Below are 16,663 nucleotides of genomic sequence, written 5' to 3' on the forward strand. Positions count from 1 at the left end.
ACACATGTATATACAATTCTGATTATTATTATTTTTTTGGTTCTTTTTTTTGGAGCTGGGGACCGAACCCAGGGCCTTGCGCTTCCAAGGTAAGCGCTCTACCACTGAGCTAAATCCCCAGCCCCTACAATTCTGATTATTAGTGAAGATTACTAAGACTAGAATTTTGAATTTTGTTGGATTAAGATAAGGTGGTCTTCCTAAGAACATGAAGGTAACTAAATTGAAAAACATGCATACAAAATTGTGATCATATGCTGTGTCACAAAATCCATGAACAAAACCAAACCAAACCAAACCCACACAATTTCCAACAATGAAAACAGTCAATGGTTGGCTGGAAATCTCTGTAATGAAAGGGCAAAATGGCAATAGTAACAAAACAACAGTTGTCTGTCTGCTGTGTGTAAGAAATTTTTCTACGCACATTTAACTGTACAGTTTTTCTCAGTAAAAGCTAGGATTTAGGGTTGCTTGTGAGCTTGTTGTTTAAGAAACAGTATTGTTTTCTTCACTCAAAATGCCATGGGAGGAGAGGGCTATACAGATGTTCCAGTGGTTAAAATCACCTCTTACTTTCCCACAGGACCCAAGTTCGGTCCCTCATACCCATGTCAAGAGGTTCACGCCTGTAACTCCAGCTCCAGGGGATCTGGATCCCTTTCCTGGCCTCTGTAGGCACCTGAGTTCATACACACATACTCACAGACAGACAGACAGACAGACAGACAGACACATTTTAATGCTACAGTATTTATAACCTTTACGGTAATAAGTAAAGTTATCTAAAGGTTAATTTGAAAAGTACCACCTATAGAGAAGTTAAGAATCACTGATGTCCTTCCAGTGCCCAAAGGACACGGACAGTACTGAAAAACACCGTGGAATGACCTCACTTTATTTAAGAGACATGTTTCCCTTCAAGGGAAAGAAAGAAAGACAGACAAGATTTTAAAGTAAAAATCAACAGTGCAAGGAAAGAGGAAGCCTCAGTGTTTGGAGCCTGGAAGGCAGCTGTCTAGGCGTCGTCTTCTGTGAGGTGATCTGGCAGAGCTGAGGAGTCTGAGTCCCGAGCCAGCCCGAGGGAAATCAAAGGACCACCATGTTGGGCATCACGTGTTCCCAGAGGGCTCAGGCTCTATCGGGGCCGGATGCCCCCAGAAGCAGAGGTGAAGTGGAGAGAGCTAAATAAGCAGCATTAGCGGGGACCACTAACCCAGGTAGTCGGATGCCCTTTTCCCCACTAGCAAAAAAAACAAAGGTAAGTCAGGGGTAGGACTCTCCTCAGGGCTGGAGACGAATGCTACCACACTGAACCGGGAGGCCAAACGCAAAGACGCACATCGAGTCTGAGCCTTCCGCTCTCGTTGCCTGTGCCTTCTAAACTGGCATCAGGATCTGTACGCTAGAAAGGGGTAGAAGGCATTTTCAGAGGGAAATCTGAGTAGAAGAAGGAGTACTGAGAGTGTGTGGGCTGCTAAACGTAGGTCCAGCGGATCGCTCTCCGTGAGGCGAATCCATCCTGACTTCCGGGTTTCCAATCAGACCTTCTGTACTCCATTCTCAACGTGAATGCACCACTCATCCTTGAGACACAGGAGAGATGAACATCAAGACAGGAGGAAAACCTGGAGGAAACTGACTGTGTTGGACGGAGGACCTAAAAATATTCACTTATATCCTCAGAGGGATAGGATGCTTCAGCCATGAAACGAGAGCGGTATACTATGGGAAAAGAACAGTCAGGTGTCTGGCAACCAGCTCTTCAAAGGCAAAGTATGGGACATAAATTAAAAATAAAATCAAGATACCTTCCCAGAAAGGAGCTCATGAGAGAGAGGTTATACTTATAAAATAAATACAATACAGAATAAACTAAGGAACTCTATTATACTGAATGATAGATATTTCATATATACAGAGTAGAGGGCATGGCAGGGGAAGATCAAAAGTCAACAAAATAATAAGCATTTCCTAGAACTAAATGGCCCACATTTTCAGGGTCAAGGGACCTGCTAATTCTCAGGAAAGTGTGTGTGTGGGGGTAGGGGGAGGGGATAGACCATAGGCCCAGTAACAAAGCCCATGGCAGACCTAAGAGGTGATCCAATGGGGTTCCAGAGAGAAAACACTGGTTTATAGGAATCGGAATAGCCTTGGACTTCCCAAAGCAACAAAAGCCGCCAGAAATAATGGAAAACATAATCACTTAAAATATTCCAAGGAAGAAATTCCAACCCAGAGCTGTGCACTCGCCACACTATTGACACATCTGGAGGCAATAGAAGTCGTTTTCAGATGTTCACTGTATCATCAAACCTTCCAGGTGCCTGCTTCCTCTTATCTGCTTGTTAGGGTTTACATACGAAACTCCCCTCACACCCGCTTATGTGCTGAACTCTTGGTGTCCAGAGGCTGGCCCTATCTAGGATGTTTTAGAAGCTTTAGGAAGTGGAGTGTAGCTGAAGGAGTTAAGTCACCCAAAGATATGCCTTAAAACTTACACCGCCTCCAGTCTGTTCCCCACCATGACCGCGTTCTGCCCACAAGCCCCAAAACATGAACCGAATGACCATGGACTGACCCCTCTGATTCTGGAAGCCAAAATGAACCTTTCTTTCCCTTTAGTGTGTTTGTGTGAAATACTTTACCACAGTGATAAGAAAAGTAATGAATACAAGGTTCCTGGCAGAGATCTCCATGATGGGAAATCCAGGTGGGCGTGGGAGTGGGAGGGAGACAGAGAGTCCTGGCACGGGTGGAGTAGAGACTTCACAGCCAGAGAGAGGCAGGGTCCCTGCAGAACAGTATCGGTATGAACAGGAGGCCACAGGGAAACCAGATAGAGCCGCTCAGGTTGTGCCTGCTGCATATGCAAACGTCTTCAGGGATTGCAAACAGACTTTCAATTCCAAGACCATCTCCTGGGATGAACGAAGCTTTCAAAGGCAAGGAAGCAGGAGGAAGATGGAGAGGGGATGGGATCGATCATCATTTTCTGTTTTGTGCTGAGGGGTGTGGACACGTCAGACAGATGCTCTACCAGTGAACCGTGGCTACAGCCTGGGGTCGCCTTTTTAAATTTATTTTTTAAGGTGACAGATAAAAGCCATTTAAAGTAAAGAAATATAAGATGCTGCCTGACTCAACAGCAGTGCCCTGGAGAGAGGGCTTGCCGCCCTACATGGCAGCGAGTGGAGACATAGCTGGTGGCTCTAACTAGGGAAGGAGGTTGGGTAGTACTGGAATCCAATGCCAGGCTCCGAGCATGTAGTTAAACACTACACCACCCACGGGCAGCCTCCCCATGAAGGCTCCCCAGCTCCAGATGGCAATAGTCCTACATCCCTGCATGAAACCTGTTCAAAGATTTTGGGTTCTTTTGGTTCTTTTTTAAAATATACATACAAATACACATATGCGCACAGATAAAGCAGGTTTATAGATTTAAAAATCTATAACTCAGTGAACTCAAGCTAAGACTTGAATAATTCCGAGAGACTTGAAAAGACATTCATAATTTAAGGCTGAATCTTTCCAGAGAAAACAGCTGCTCTTCCAGGGGAAAACCTGGACATTTTCACTGTTTAAACTTCAATTTCAAATCCAAATATTACTCATGTCAAGGAGTGGGATGGAGCAGTTAGAGGGGGAGAAACCAGAAAGTTACAACAGTCCAACATAGAGAACAAAGAAGGAACAAAAACACATCTCCAGAGGTCAAGACACCAAGCCTGTATGTTTCCCATCAGTTAAGTGCACTAAAGACTGATGAATGGAGCATCGTAGGGAGGGCCCAGCGAATGGCTGAACTTGTTAGCATGCGGTTGGTGTGCAAGTTAAACCACTCCACTAACAAGCCAAGGGGAAACGATCCAGAGATGTCTCAATGCAGATGACATCTGGACTAGCTTGAAAGCCTTTCCCAATTATTTTCCTAATTATATTCATCTTTGTCATTGCTGAGGGCAAAATGATAAAGGGATTGCCATCTGAAAACACAAGCGTTACAGCTAGAAGCAGCTCCCTTGGGAGCAGCAGGATGAAGGGGACACTCCTTGTGGTGAAGCCTTATGACCTCCAAACATGAGGCCTACACATAAAGTTCCTGTTTCAGTTTGTAGAGAAAAACTAGATCACAGTAAAATTCACTATGAAGACTGTTCGCATTCTGTCTAAGCTCCGCCCCCACAGTTACTGGCAACTGCCAGGTATGCCTGACTCACTATAAAAGGGGCTGCTTGCCCCCTCCTCACTCTCTTGCCCTCTCTTGCTCTTACCCTCTTCCCCATTTGTCCCCTCTCTCCCCATTCCCTTCCCTCCTTCTCTCCATGTGCTCATGGCTGGCCTCTCTCTACTCCTCTACTCCTTTCCTCTTCTACTCTTCTATTTCTCTTTCTCTTACTCTGCCCTACTACCCTCTTAACTCCCCTCCCCATGCCCTGAATAAACTCCATTCTATACTATACTGTTGTGTGGCTGGCCCCTGGGAGGGGGGGTGTCTCAGCATGGGCCTGCTGAGGCACCCCCTTCCCCCAGACCTCCATAGAACACATCCCCCCTCCCTTTATCTTGTTATAAACACAACAAAGACAAACCAGAAAGCTGTCTCAAGTGCATATTTTTCTATAGGGTTTTTTTCCCCCAAGATCTTCTTGTTCATGAACAGGATGGTAGACCAGTTTTCCCAGTCACGGTGATTCAGAAGGAAAAGAGGCAGACTTTTGAGAGACAGTTGTCTTTGAGAATGTCCCATTACAATAAAATCTCCTTTACACACAATCTAAAGTGGATCAACAACTGCAAACATTTAATTTTTTTTCTCTACCCTTCTGTTCTCTGTAGACATGGGCTCACCATGTAGCTCAGGCTAGCCTTAAACTCGAGATTCTTACATGTCGTTCTAACACTTGTACGAGGAGTAGGCTGTCACATTTTTAACCATCTGTAACCCAAGGTGAGCTATGACATCCTGAAAAGTTGTGTTTAAGTGACATAAAGCATTAGGTGATACTTGATTCTCCCACAAACTAATAAAGACACACTCAGTTTCACATTCGGACATCTCAAAGCTCAGGAGAAACCTAGTAGGTGATGTTAGGACCTTTAAATAAACACCTTATTAAAAGTAGCTCAGCAAAAACGTTGAGAATCCTAACAAGATGTCATTGGATATCGGTTTTCACTGTCTTTAGGAAGACTGGATAAACTGGTCATACTGTGTCAGTACAGAAACCTTCTTTGGATTAAAAAACTCTTGCTTCCAAGGGTTAAAAATGGTACACTGGCAAGAGAATGGGAAAATGTGTTCACTAAAAACAGTTCTTTGCCTTCTTGGTGGCCTTGGGAGATGAGAGATCCATTTTTCATCCCACAAGCAGACCTTTAACCAAAACATTTTCTTTGTCTGTTTTTTAAGAATGGGGAACAACTCTAATGACCAGTAACCCGAAAGAGGATCTGCTAAAGCGGCTGAGGAGATGGCTGGTAAGGATATGCTCCTTGTACAAGGTGAGTGACTGACATAAATTCCAACACCCATTTAAAAGCTGCATATGGTGGCCCCAGAACAAGGGAGGCAGAGGCAGGAGGATTCCAGGGGCTTGCTGGCCAGCAAGTCTAGCTGAATTTGTAGGTATCGGGTTCAGTGAGAGAGCCTGTCTTAGACACGAAGATGGCAGTGGCAGAGAGATGGCTCAGCAGTGAAGAACACTTGCTGCTCTTGCTTGGGACCTGGATTTGGTTCCTGGACAGCCACTTGGCCGCTCATGACCATGACCCACTTGTAACTCCAGCTGCAGATCTGATGCCCTCTTCTGGTTTCTGTGGGCAGCGGGCGTTCACAAGCACACTTTGATATACGTGGGCAAACAGACACTTACAATGGTTTTTTTTATTATTAAATATTAACAAAAAATGTCAATTGATTGAGAAAGCCACTTAACATTGGTATCTGACCCTGTTTGTATATACACATACATGACCATGCAATAGGCATGTGTGTACACACACATTTATCATACACATGAACATAATCAATCAACTCGTCTCTTTCCTCCTCTCCCACACAGACGCACACACACACACACACACACACACACACACACACACACACACACACATGAACCAAAGTTATCCTCTGGATAGCTTACCGTTTTGCCTCTGGCTCCCTTGGGACCAGCCTCTCCTGGATCGCCAGGGTCCCCAATATCACCCTAAATGAATATATTAAAATTAAAACTATTGAAATCAAATACATATGTCAGAGAGGCATATCTATGTTTATAAATTGATTCCAATGCAAAGTCTTATACATTTTGTCTTTTAATTAAAACAAAGTCTGTGTTGCTCTCTCCACAGCAGCTCTCGCCACTCTCTTCTTGACCAGAACTCAGGCTTCATCAAGAACCAAGGACTCCTTTTGTTTGGTCTTCTGACCTTATTTATGTCAAGGCCTAACACTGAGTTCAGTAAAACTTTCCAGAGAAACGGAAGGCATTGAGGTAGAGATTAGCATCATTGACTTGTGACCTGACAGGCGGTTTTTCTAAATATCCCAGGGGGAAAAAAAATCAAGCTATGCTAAATCTCACCATCTGGGTTTATTTTCCCTACATTTTACTTTTCTTTAAGTCAATAGTTCTCAACCTGTGGGTCACAAACCCCTTGCGGGGGCAGTCAAACAAACCTATCACAGGGTTGAGTAAGACCACCAGAAAATCCAGATATTTACATTTTGATTCATAATAATAGAAAAATTACAGTTATGAAGTAGCCATGAAAATAAAATAATTATATCGTTGTGGAACTGTATTAAAGGGTCACAGCATTAGGAAGGTTGAGAGCTACTGCTTAAGCTATGATAAAAAGCAAAAAATTTTTAAAGGATTATCTTATTCCCTTTACCTATTAAAAAAGACTTGAAATATTTTGAAAGTTCTTACTCCTAAACAAACAGATCATATTAAAACTTGGTAGGGGCAATCTGTTTCTCCCCTATGCTACCTACTCGGAGGTAGAATATTTGTTTCTCATTAAGTGCCCTAAGATACATCCCCTGGATCTGGAGCATCTTGACTCTTTCAAGGCTGCGAAGTGCACATACCTTTGGTCCACTCTCTCCGGGGAATCCTTCTTGCCCCTGCCATCAACAACAGAGGGAATCAATACATACACACCTGGCCCAAGGAAATTTACATTGACTTTAACTCTACCATTAATGTTAACACTGTGCATCAAGGAAGGTGTGAACCCACTGGAAATGAAGCAACACTCTCAGAGCAACAAATTCCAGTTTCTAAATTCAGCTACTCATAGGCTACACTTACAAGATAGCAATCTAAGATGAGAGCTAGAAAATGCTGAAGGAGAAAGGGGTGAGGTAATTATAAATGGCCTGTGTTTTATCTGAGTGCACGTAACAGAAGAGGGCCACTTAGCTGTGTCTCTGAGTGACAAGTGACCTTTCTCAGATGGGTTTCAATGGAAAAATTTTAAAAGTTGAAACAGAGTCCAGGCTTGACCTTTCCTCTTAAGGTCCTTTTTTTACCTTACTTTGGTCAAAGACTCATGGAAGACGTTTCCTACTCTAACCTAACGAGAAATGTGTATTTTAAATAAACCATCTTTTCTCTCTCTCTCTCTCTCTCTCTCTCTCTCTCTCTCTCTCTCTCTCTCTCTCTCTGTGTGTGTGTGTGTGTGTGTGTGTGTGTGTGTGTGTGTGTGTGTGAACATTAGAGTCAGAGGACTTTGTCTTTGTCTAACACACTCACCATCCTAGTTTTTGAGACTGGGTCCTTCACAGAACCTGGAACTCATTTTGGTTAGGCCAGCCAGTGATCTCCTAAGACCCAGCCATCTCTACCCCAACCTGCTATGCTGGGGCTAAAAGCCTTATACTGTGGCTAGCATTTACACAGGTGCCGGGGATTTGAACTCAGGTCCTCTTGCTTTCGTGGAAAATACTCTTACAGAGCTAGCCCTTGGCCCCTAAACTGTTTTTTTTTTTTATACAACTTTTAAAGCTTTTGATGAATACCTATTAATGGCCACTGTTAAGGGCACACTTTGAATTTACACATACGGATTGCATCAACCAAACCCTTGATCTTCTTCCCACTTCTCAAATTCTAATTATCACTCATCTACCAAAAAAAAAAAAAAGATTTATTCTGATTTAAAAAGAAAAACCTTAAGCACATAAAATTCAAAAGGCAAAAGGAAAAATTATCCAAATCTTCCTACCTGTAGCTCTAACACATCTCCTGTCCTAATTAACTTCTAGCTTTGTAAAAATGCATTTTAGGTATGATGGGGTAAAGGTTCTTCTAAGAATATTCTGAGTTTATACTTTAAATTTCTATGTACAAATTTTAAAGAGGAGTCTGGGAAGATGGCTCCAGCACAAAGCGTTTGGTCTGCAAGCAAGGAAATCAGATCCCTGGCAGCCTGGATCCATTGGATAGAGGCAGGCTCACCCCAGGGGAAGTGGTGGCCAGCCCAGCCCATCAGAGAGCTCCGTGTTTAAAGAGAGATCCTGGCTCAAAAATATAAGGTGGATCAGGTTAAAGGAGGATCCTCACCCCACCCCATGTTAACCTCTGACCTCCACATGCACATATGTGTGCTCACCCACTCCCCCATGTTCACACATTTTTATAACAAACTTCATATGTATTTAATTTATAGAGTCTAACATTCAATGTCATAGGCTATTTAATATTTCCTTTTCTGTGGGCTATTAATGTTTGCGATTATCCTACATTCTGATGGACATTACCAAAACATCTCATTTTTGAGTTTTAATTTTCAAAAATGTTTAGCAAGGGAGGCTTTTCCTCCCAACACCATCCTGGACCATCCCCTGTGGGCCCCACTAGCGGTACACTGGTCCCTTCTACTAGTACCAAACTGACAAATCTGAATCACTCAGATTGCTATTATGGGTCTCTAAAAAATATTTTTGTTTTCTGAGCATAATTGGGTATTTTTCATGATGATTGTATGCCCATATATAAACACGGGCTGTGTGGGTTTGCACATGTAGACGAAGGCAGAGGAGAAAGAACCCTGGGTATTGGTCTTTAGGTGTCTTAGGTCTTTATTTTGAGACAGGACCTCTGGCGGGCCTAGACCTTTACCACGTGTGTCTGACTAACTAGCCAGGAGCTCCATCTGTCTCTGCCTCCCATCCCAGCAGCAGTGGATTACAAACCCCCACTACCGTATCTGGCTATTGACATGGATTCTAGGGACCAAATTCAAAGCAAACTCTTGCTTGCAAGGCAAGTGTTTTACTTACAGAACCATCTTCCCAGCCACTTATGATGATATTTCTATTATTAGCATATCGGAATCACCAGCCTTCAGTCAGCTTACTCATGTTCAGCCATTTACATATCCAGTAACACGATAACCATCCGTTTTTGTTTTTAAGATTTTTGTTTGGACAGATGCATTAAGAAAAATGCTATAAAAGAGATCTCACTAATAACTTAAGCAACCATAACAACGGAAGACAAAATGTGGACGCCTCTTAAGCAGAGCCACACACAGGACGGCTAAGATTCACGGCAGTTCAAGCTCTACCCACCAATCACAGAAAAGCACTGATGCTTCTCTTTCAACTTTCAATTTTCACCAGCGCCTAGAACCCTGGTGTGGTTCTCTACCACACACCCCATAGTGAACTGTTAAAATAGATTTTGAATTTTACCAGACTGCTTTATGCATTGCCTTCTTTCTCTTCGCCATGGCGAGCTAAACAAAAGCAAATGGAACAGGTCCGGCCTCCGTGGGTGTAACTTACCTTTGTCCCTTTGCGGCCAATGCTACCATATCCCGGGCTGCCGTCATCACCCTGTAAGCAAAGCAGCCAATCACACACATCCAGACTACAGAGAGGTGGGCTTATTTACAGAAGGACATGAGTGATAGATTTTGGAGTCTATCGGGAACCACTAGGAAGCAGGGTCCTCTAGCTGGGTGGGTACCAGGGACCGTGGTGAGGGCACTAAAAGTCCCTGTACAATAGAAATGACGATTACAGCTCATCATCTATATGGTGTTAAGAAAAAAATCAAGAGAATATGCTGTACATCGTCATCTTTCAGTAAAAGTAGGCAGCATTATGAATCAACTCTTCGGAGAGCATCTGTATGTTAATACTTCAACTCCAATCTATTTTTAGTTCACTGAACAAACAAATCCTGCAAATTGCATGCTTGTTAGAAAGCTCTGGGCCAAAGGGGAAGGGTGGAATGATTTCTGATAAGGGGGGTCCTGCAGATCAGAGGAGGTCATGGGAGGATGCTATAGAGAAAGAACTCAGTTCCTTTTACCATCCCATCTCAAGAGCATCATGTCCATGATGTCTGCCGCTTTGGAAACGCTGACCAAGGAACCAATCAGAAGTGACTGTGATGCCTCTCTCTCTCTCTCTCTCTCTCAATCACAGCTAGGACACAATAAAGCTAGACAGAGATGGGGTCTTCCCCAGAGATGCAGTGCAGACATCTGTTTGCTATGATATGAATATTGTCCCCCTATAGGTGATGTGTTTGAGCATTTGGTCTCCAGCTGGTGGTACTTTTGGGGAGGGTTGCGGAATCTGCATAGGGTGGAGCCATGGAGGAAGTAGGCCAATAGGAGCAGACCTTGAGGTTTTAAAGTCCAGCCCACTTTCTGCGAATTCTCTGCTGCCTAGCAGCCGACGCCACGTGACCAGGGGCCCACCCGCGGCCCATTTGTCTTTTCTGCAACAACGGATCAAACTCCCTTGAACCCTAAGCCGAAATAAAGCTTGCCTTCGCTTTTACTTCTTGTCAGGTATTTGGTCACAGCACAGAGAAAAATAACTGATACACTACTGAAGTAAAAGGTTCCAAAGAACAGATCAAAAGCGAAGACTGACCCACCTGCAGGCCCCGAGGACCTGGAAAGCCAGCAGCTCCCTTTTCCCCCAGGTCTCCAGGTTCTCCCTGTTCAACAGAACAATGAGACAGGCCCTGAAGTGGTTGCTTTGTTTGTCTGAGACAGGATCTCAACTCGAGTCCCAGGTTGGCTTTGACTTTGTGGAAGTCCTCCTTCCGCAGCCCTTCAGTGGTAGGACCCTTCAGTGGTAGGACTAGAGGTATGAACCACCACGTCCAACTTTCGTTAGGTTGTTTGTGTAGTGGCAAATCAGAAATGATGGCGGCAGGCAATTTTAACGAAGTCCAATGGCACAGCAATGGGTTTGTATCCAGGCTTGCATACCACATAAATGACCCGTAAGGAATGGCTATGGCTGACCAGAGAGGTCTCCTCTACCTGTTACCCAGGTCTCAGCAAGTTGGATTTATTACTGAGGGGAGTTTACTATCTCAGCCACTCAATGCCTTGAAAATGTCCCCATCTTGATCCAGGAAGGAATAACTCTGTTAAAAATTAATAAAGCTGTTTCTCATGATGACCTGTGCAAACCACCTAGCTATGACCTAAGTGTAGGTCAACCTAGGACGCTCTCTGACAAGCAGAGCATCTCCCATGGCTTAGGAGCCGATCCCAGTAGTGCCTTGGGGGAAACCTCAGCTACTTGGGAAAATGAATACGGACATTGGAAGGAAGGAGAACTCCCTTTTTAAGAAAATAAAACATTTAATTTGAAGCAGTTCCAGAGGTACAGATTGGTTGCAGAGAGAGACAGAGTCCTCCACACCCCACAGTCTTTCCTTCCCCCATTGCTGACCTCTTGCAGTCATTCATGTTTAGCACAGCAACCAACCAAGACCAAAACCAGTTCTTCAGTCCCTTCGTTTTACCCAGTATCTGTTGTTGGTTCCAGGTCCCTGGGAGTTTACTCAGTGTGACATCACCTTAGATTCTTCCAGACTGGTGTGGTTTGTCAGACTTTTGTTTCTGAATAACCTCGATAGCTCTAAAGAGCATTGATCAGGTATTTTGTGGGATGGCTCCCCACTAGGGCTTGTCTGGTACTTTATTAGACTGGGTCTATGGGCTTTGAGAAAGAAGAACACAGGGGTACAGCACTGCATCTTATCAAGGGCAGACTAAGCAAACAGGGCTTTACATCTATGATCACTACCCCTGACTGCCTCATTGATGTCATATTGGTAAAGCTTGCTCACTGGTAAGGTTGGTGATTAGCTCGTTTGGAAGAACAAAGGGAGCATCCAGTGAGGGTGGGAACTGTGAACAGGTATTCTGAAGTATGGGGGTGTCACAGGATTGGAGGAGATGATAGAGGTCATCAACCCCAGGACTCACTTTCTCAGAGTTTCCCACAAACATCCAGGGCTCATGTATGAAAGTCAGCTCCCAGTGTCCTTTGAATGAATTTCACAGTAGACTTCAATACTACATGCCTTAAAGCTTCCCAGCCGACCCAGGTTTGAGAATACCCACTTTAAGGCAGGAAAGCAGGGAATTCATGAGGCTTGCCCAGTGCCAAGTAAGTGGTCACTTGGTTACTGGGAGAGCGAGGCATGGAGCTCGGGATTGCTGAATGTACCAGAGTGTGGGCTGGGCAGGTGTTCCTCTCAGTTAATACTGACACCAGAAATCAACCCATTTGGGGCTTGGGTTTGCACTGGGGCACTTGCCAATTCTAGCCGTCCTGCTTAAAAGTTTCTGTTGTTAATAAAGCTCTTGACTCTCATGCCTTCCCTTGATGCCCATGGCTTTCCTACCCATTTATCTCTCCTCACTCTCACTTCTCACCTAGCTCTGCATTCCATCCATCTCTGTGCCTCTCTTTTGGTCTTGTGGATTATACCCTATAGAGTACCTTCATTCCATATGCATTATGTACGCATCCATGGAAACAACCCCACGCCCATCCTCACACACACTCCCCTTACACACACACAACCCTACACACACATACACACGACCCTACACACACATACAGACAACCCTACACACACACACCCTACACACACATAACCCTACACACAATACTTCCCTACACACATACCTACACATACACACACACACCTACCATACCTGCACACCTACATACACCTACACTCACACAACCCTACACAGACACACAATACTTTGCATGGTTCCCCTTTCAAACTATCACTTTCTGACCATTCTTGCCAGAGAGCCCCAGAGCCCCTTGTCCTGTCTACCTCACATCTTATCCCATGAGCCAGCGAACTGCCTTCACATCACGCCAGTCCCCGCCATCACAGGCCCTCGCTGGCCCTCCTCCAGTATGAAGGTGGAGGCTTCTGCCTCCAATTCACTGTAGCAAGAAATTCCTCCGCTCTGCCCTGAGAAGCTTCTCTACTGCATCCCAAGTTTTCATGTCCCTTCCTCTTCTCCAATCACAAACACACAGCTCGCTCTCCTTCCACTGAAACACACAGCTCGCTCTCCTTCCACTGAAAGCACACTCCTCCCTCTAAGCTTTTCTAGACCAAAGCGTAGTCTCAAGGAGAGGCTCAAAGCAGCGACATCCTCTCTCCTTTATGTGAGAATTCCTTGACCGGATAGATGGCTGCTTTTGTCCTTGTCTCTGCATTGACATGAGCTCGATACTGCTTTCCTTTCTCCTCTCCAGGGCTGCACTGTTGGGCCCCTCTTTGGAACCTGTGAGCCACCAGAGGTGGTGGCTCTTTCCTGCCTCCCTGTCTGAATTTTCCTGTACCCTTTTTCATCTCCCTTTCTTTTCCTTCTTTCCCAGTCATTGTCTTCTGTTTCCTCCCTTGCTCCTTATAAATGGGCACCCCTAAAAGTCCTTTGGACCTGAATGATTCAGAAGCCTGCATCTCCAGGCAGGCCCCGGCCTTGCCTCTAGCCCCAGAGCGAATGTTTTCCTTCCTTCTTTCACTGGCTCTTGCTCACGGACATCTGCCTGTGTGACAGGGTCACCAGTCACACTGGACTCCCAGTCCTTCACTGGATCACTTAGCCCTTCCCTCTGCCTCAGTTCTCTGAGGGAAGAACCTTATGGAACCACCACCCGCTAAGTTTTCATCCTGTTGAGTCCTCCACTCACTGCTGATCTTGGAGGCAATGAGAGTGAGCAATTGGTCTCCTTGTTTCCAAGCTCCTGGCCTTCGAAAAAAAGTCTACGTCAGGCTGCCTACTTAATGTCTGGCTGCGTCTATACAATCCCTTCAAAATAATTAGTGCAGTACCAGTGACAGAAGACTCAGCCACGCAGACTCCATTGATCTTTACATGACTGGCAGTCAGAAAATTTTTCATGCAAATAATTCTTCTTCAAACAGAGCATCCTAGGATGCTCTAGGCTCCATGCCTCCCTTCCTGCCCACCGCTAACTTCCCTCCCCCACCATTTTCACTCTGCTTCTTCAAAGTCTTTCTGTCCTAAAGGCTCCTTGAAGTCTCTATCTTCTTTGATGTCTCTTTTTTCCAACACAGAAATACTCCTAACGGTGCTTATTTAAACCTCAATTTTGGCCTCTTTTTTCCCCCCCTGTCTGTCTTCTGCCATAGATTACATCTTCAGGATGTTCTAATTTCTTTGGGCCTGATTTCATGTCCTGGGTATCGCTGATACTAGAATTGCATTCATTCATAAACACCCACAAAGCTCTTGTTACAGGCCAGGCCTTGCTCTCCTGCACCAGACTTTAAAGTACAACAGAAGCCCGCATCTTCAGAGGTCTTCAGCAAAGGTTCACATGAGAAGGATAGAGCCAGGGACATAAGAAGGAAGGAAGGAAGGATGCCAAGAGGGTGGGAGAGGGGAGGGAAGTCCTTGCCAAAACAGCCTTCCTGCCCTGAGATCCCTCAGTTGGATGGGGTGTAGCCCCTCATGCGATTATGCTGAGCTGGAGTCCCTGACCTCATCTAGGTCCACACCCAGGTCCTTAGAGAGTGCTGGCTCTCCAAGAATCCAGCCAGTGCTTACAGGCAACAAGATATGTTTTCCTCTGTGTTGAAAGGGCTCTGGCCGATCCCGCTAGCCACAGCTCTCTCGGGCAGCACAGACTTTAATGTTGGAGGGGCTGTATAACGAGTGTGACCTACTTTGCTTCCTTGGCTTCCCCAATGGCCTTGGTTCCCAGCTCGTCCTTTGGGTCCTGGAGGCCCCTGGAATGAAACGAGGAAGGCAGATATAGCAGGATGAGGCACAACTCTCCCCCAACGCCTTCACGTGTCTTCCACGGAAAACGAAGTGCAGACGAAGGAAGAGTTAAAGGCTGAACTGATCCTACTCTGGAAAATAAAATATTGTAGCTGTCAAATAAAGTCTAGTAAATAAAAGAAAATTAATAAAGTAACCCTGGCCAGATGTGGCCTAAATGATTACACTTCTTTAGGAGTCTCTGTGTCCAAACGAGCCTAGGTTCCCACTGTTTAGCTCAGGGAACAGATGTTGCTGAAGTGTCTAGCATTTAAAGCCAGCTTTCCAAAGGACATTGGCCTTTAAAGAATGCTTTCTACCGGCACCAAGGGCTGTTTATCTTCATTTGCAAAGTGTGGAATGTACATTAGAAAGCTCAGAAAGTTTCACTAAAACCAACTAGCATTGTGACAGAAGTGTGTCTAGGGAGCACAGGACAACGATTCTGAAGTCATTTTCAGAAACTGCTAGAAAAGAGAACGGTCCTCTTTGTGTCCTAGAACAGGGCCCACTGTTATTGTAAATGCTTGTCAAGCTAGTAAAAGGGATGAGTCCAAAGACCATCCAGCCTAAATCATGTGGATGGTGAGGCCAGACAATTAAAACGCGGGTTGCATATTGTTCTAAGCCTGGAAGCGTTCTCCTCAAAACACGAACCACCTCCAGGACACAGGATTCCTCGGTTTGAGTGCAGGAGGTAGCTCAGTGGGTAATAGTGCTTGCCACCAAGCTCAAGGACCCAAGTCCAATCTCTCGAATGTACCTGGTAGAGGAGAAACCAGTTCTAACTGGCTCTCTGACTTTTATACACGGACTGCGGTGTGTACATGGGTGTATGCTCTCACACTAATAAAGCATAAACAATGCTGTTCTGTAAGGCAAAGTCGACACCATATTATAGTAATAAAAATAATTACACAGCCCTTACTGTGCCCGTCATAGTCCCAAGCATTTACACCTATCAAACCATTTAATTTTCGCAACGTCCATTCTTGTGGAACCATTCCAGCCCCTCCTCCCATGACTCTCCTCCCCGTCCAGTCCCCACCCTGTCAACATTTTTTAAAACAAAGTTTCAAGGTGACCCTTGAACTCCTAATGCTTCTACTCCCACGTCTCTCTTTTTGTTAATTTATTTATTCACTTTACAGCTCACTATCAGCTTCCTTCTCCTCTCAGTCCCCCTCTCACACAGATTCTCCCCCTATTCCTTTCCCCCTCCTCCTGAGAATGGGGACCCCCCCCATTATCACCCCTACTCCTACTACTTTTCAAAAATTAGTATTTATTTGCATATTTTTCCTTTGACAATTTCATACATGTACATAATGTATCCCGGTTATTCTATCCCCATCCCTTGTTTCTCCCTCTCATCTCTCAATTCCTCCCCACTACAGGGCTCTTTCTCCCCTTCCCTTTTTGTCTCTGAGTTTAACCAGGGCCAATGGAGTGACTGTGAATGTGAAACTCCCTAGTAGAGTCTGGGGGTTCACCCTCCCTCTGCCTCTTGAGTGCTGGTCCCGTAGAGAAGCACCCCAATGCTTGGCTAATTCTGACC

General features: G+C 45.0%; 1 protein-coding gene across 1 annotated transcript in view; it reads right to left on the reverse strand.

Annotated features, from left to right (window-relative positions):
• The window catches only part of Col6a6 (collagen type VI alpha 6 chain), a 96,824-nt gene that overhangs the window by 27,233 nt on the left and 52,928 nt on the right, over positions 1-16,663 (reverse strand). The window contains exons 23-27 of the mRNA XM_032909852.1: positions 15,009-15,071; positions 10,917-10,979; positions 9,809-9,859; positions 7,106-7,141; positions 6,153-6,215 (exon numbers count right to left, since the gene is read on the reverse strand). Of these exons, the coding sequence (XP_032765743.1) occupies positions 6,153-6,215; positions 7,106-7,141; positions 9,809-9,859; positions 10,917-10,979; positions 15,009-15,071 (276 nt within the window). The remainder of the gene's footprint in view (positions 1-6,152; positions 6,216-7,105; positions 7,142-9,808; positions 9,860-10,916; positions 10,980-15,008; positions 15,072-16,663) is intronic.

The sequence above is a fragment of the Rattus rattus genome, chromosome 8, assembly GCF_011064425.1.
Source record: "Rattus rattus isolate New Zealand chromosome 8, Rrattus_CSIRO_v1, whole genome shotgun sequence".
Taxonomy (NCBI): Eukaryota; Metazoa; Chordata; class Mammalia; order Rodentia; family Muridae; genus Rattus; species Rattus rattus.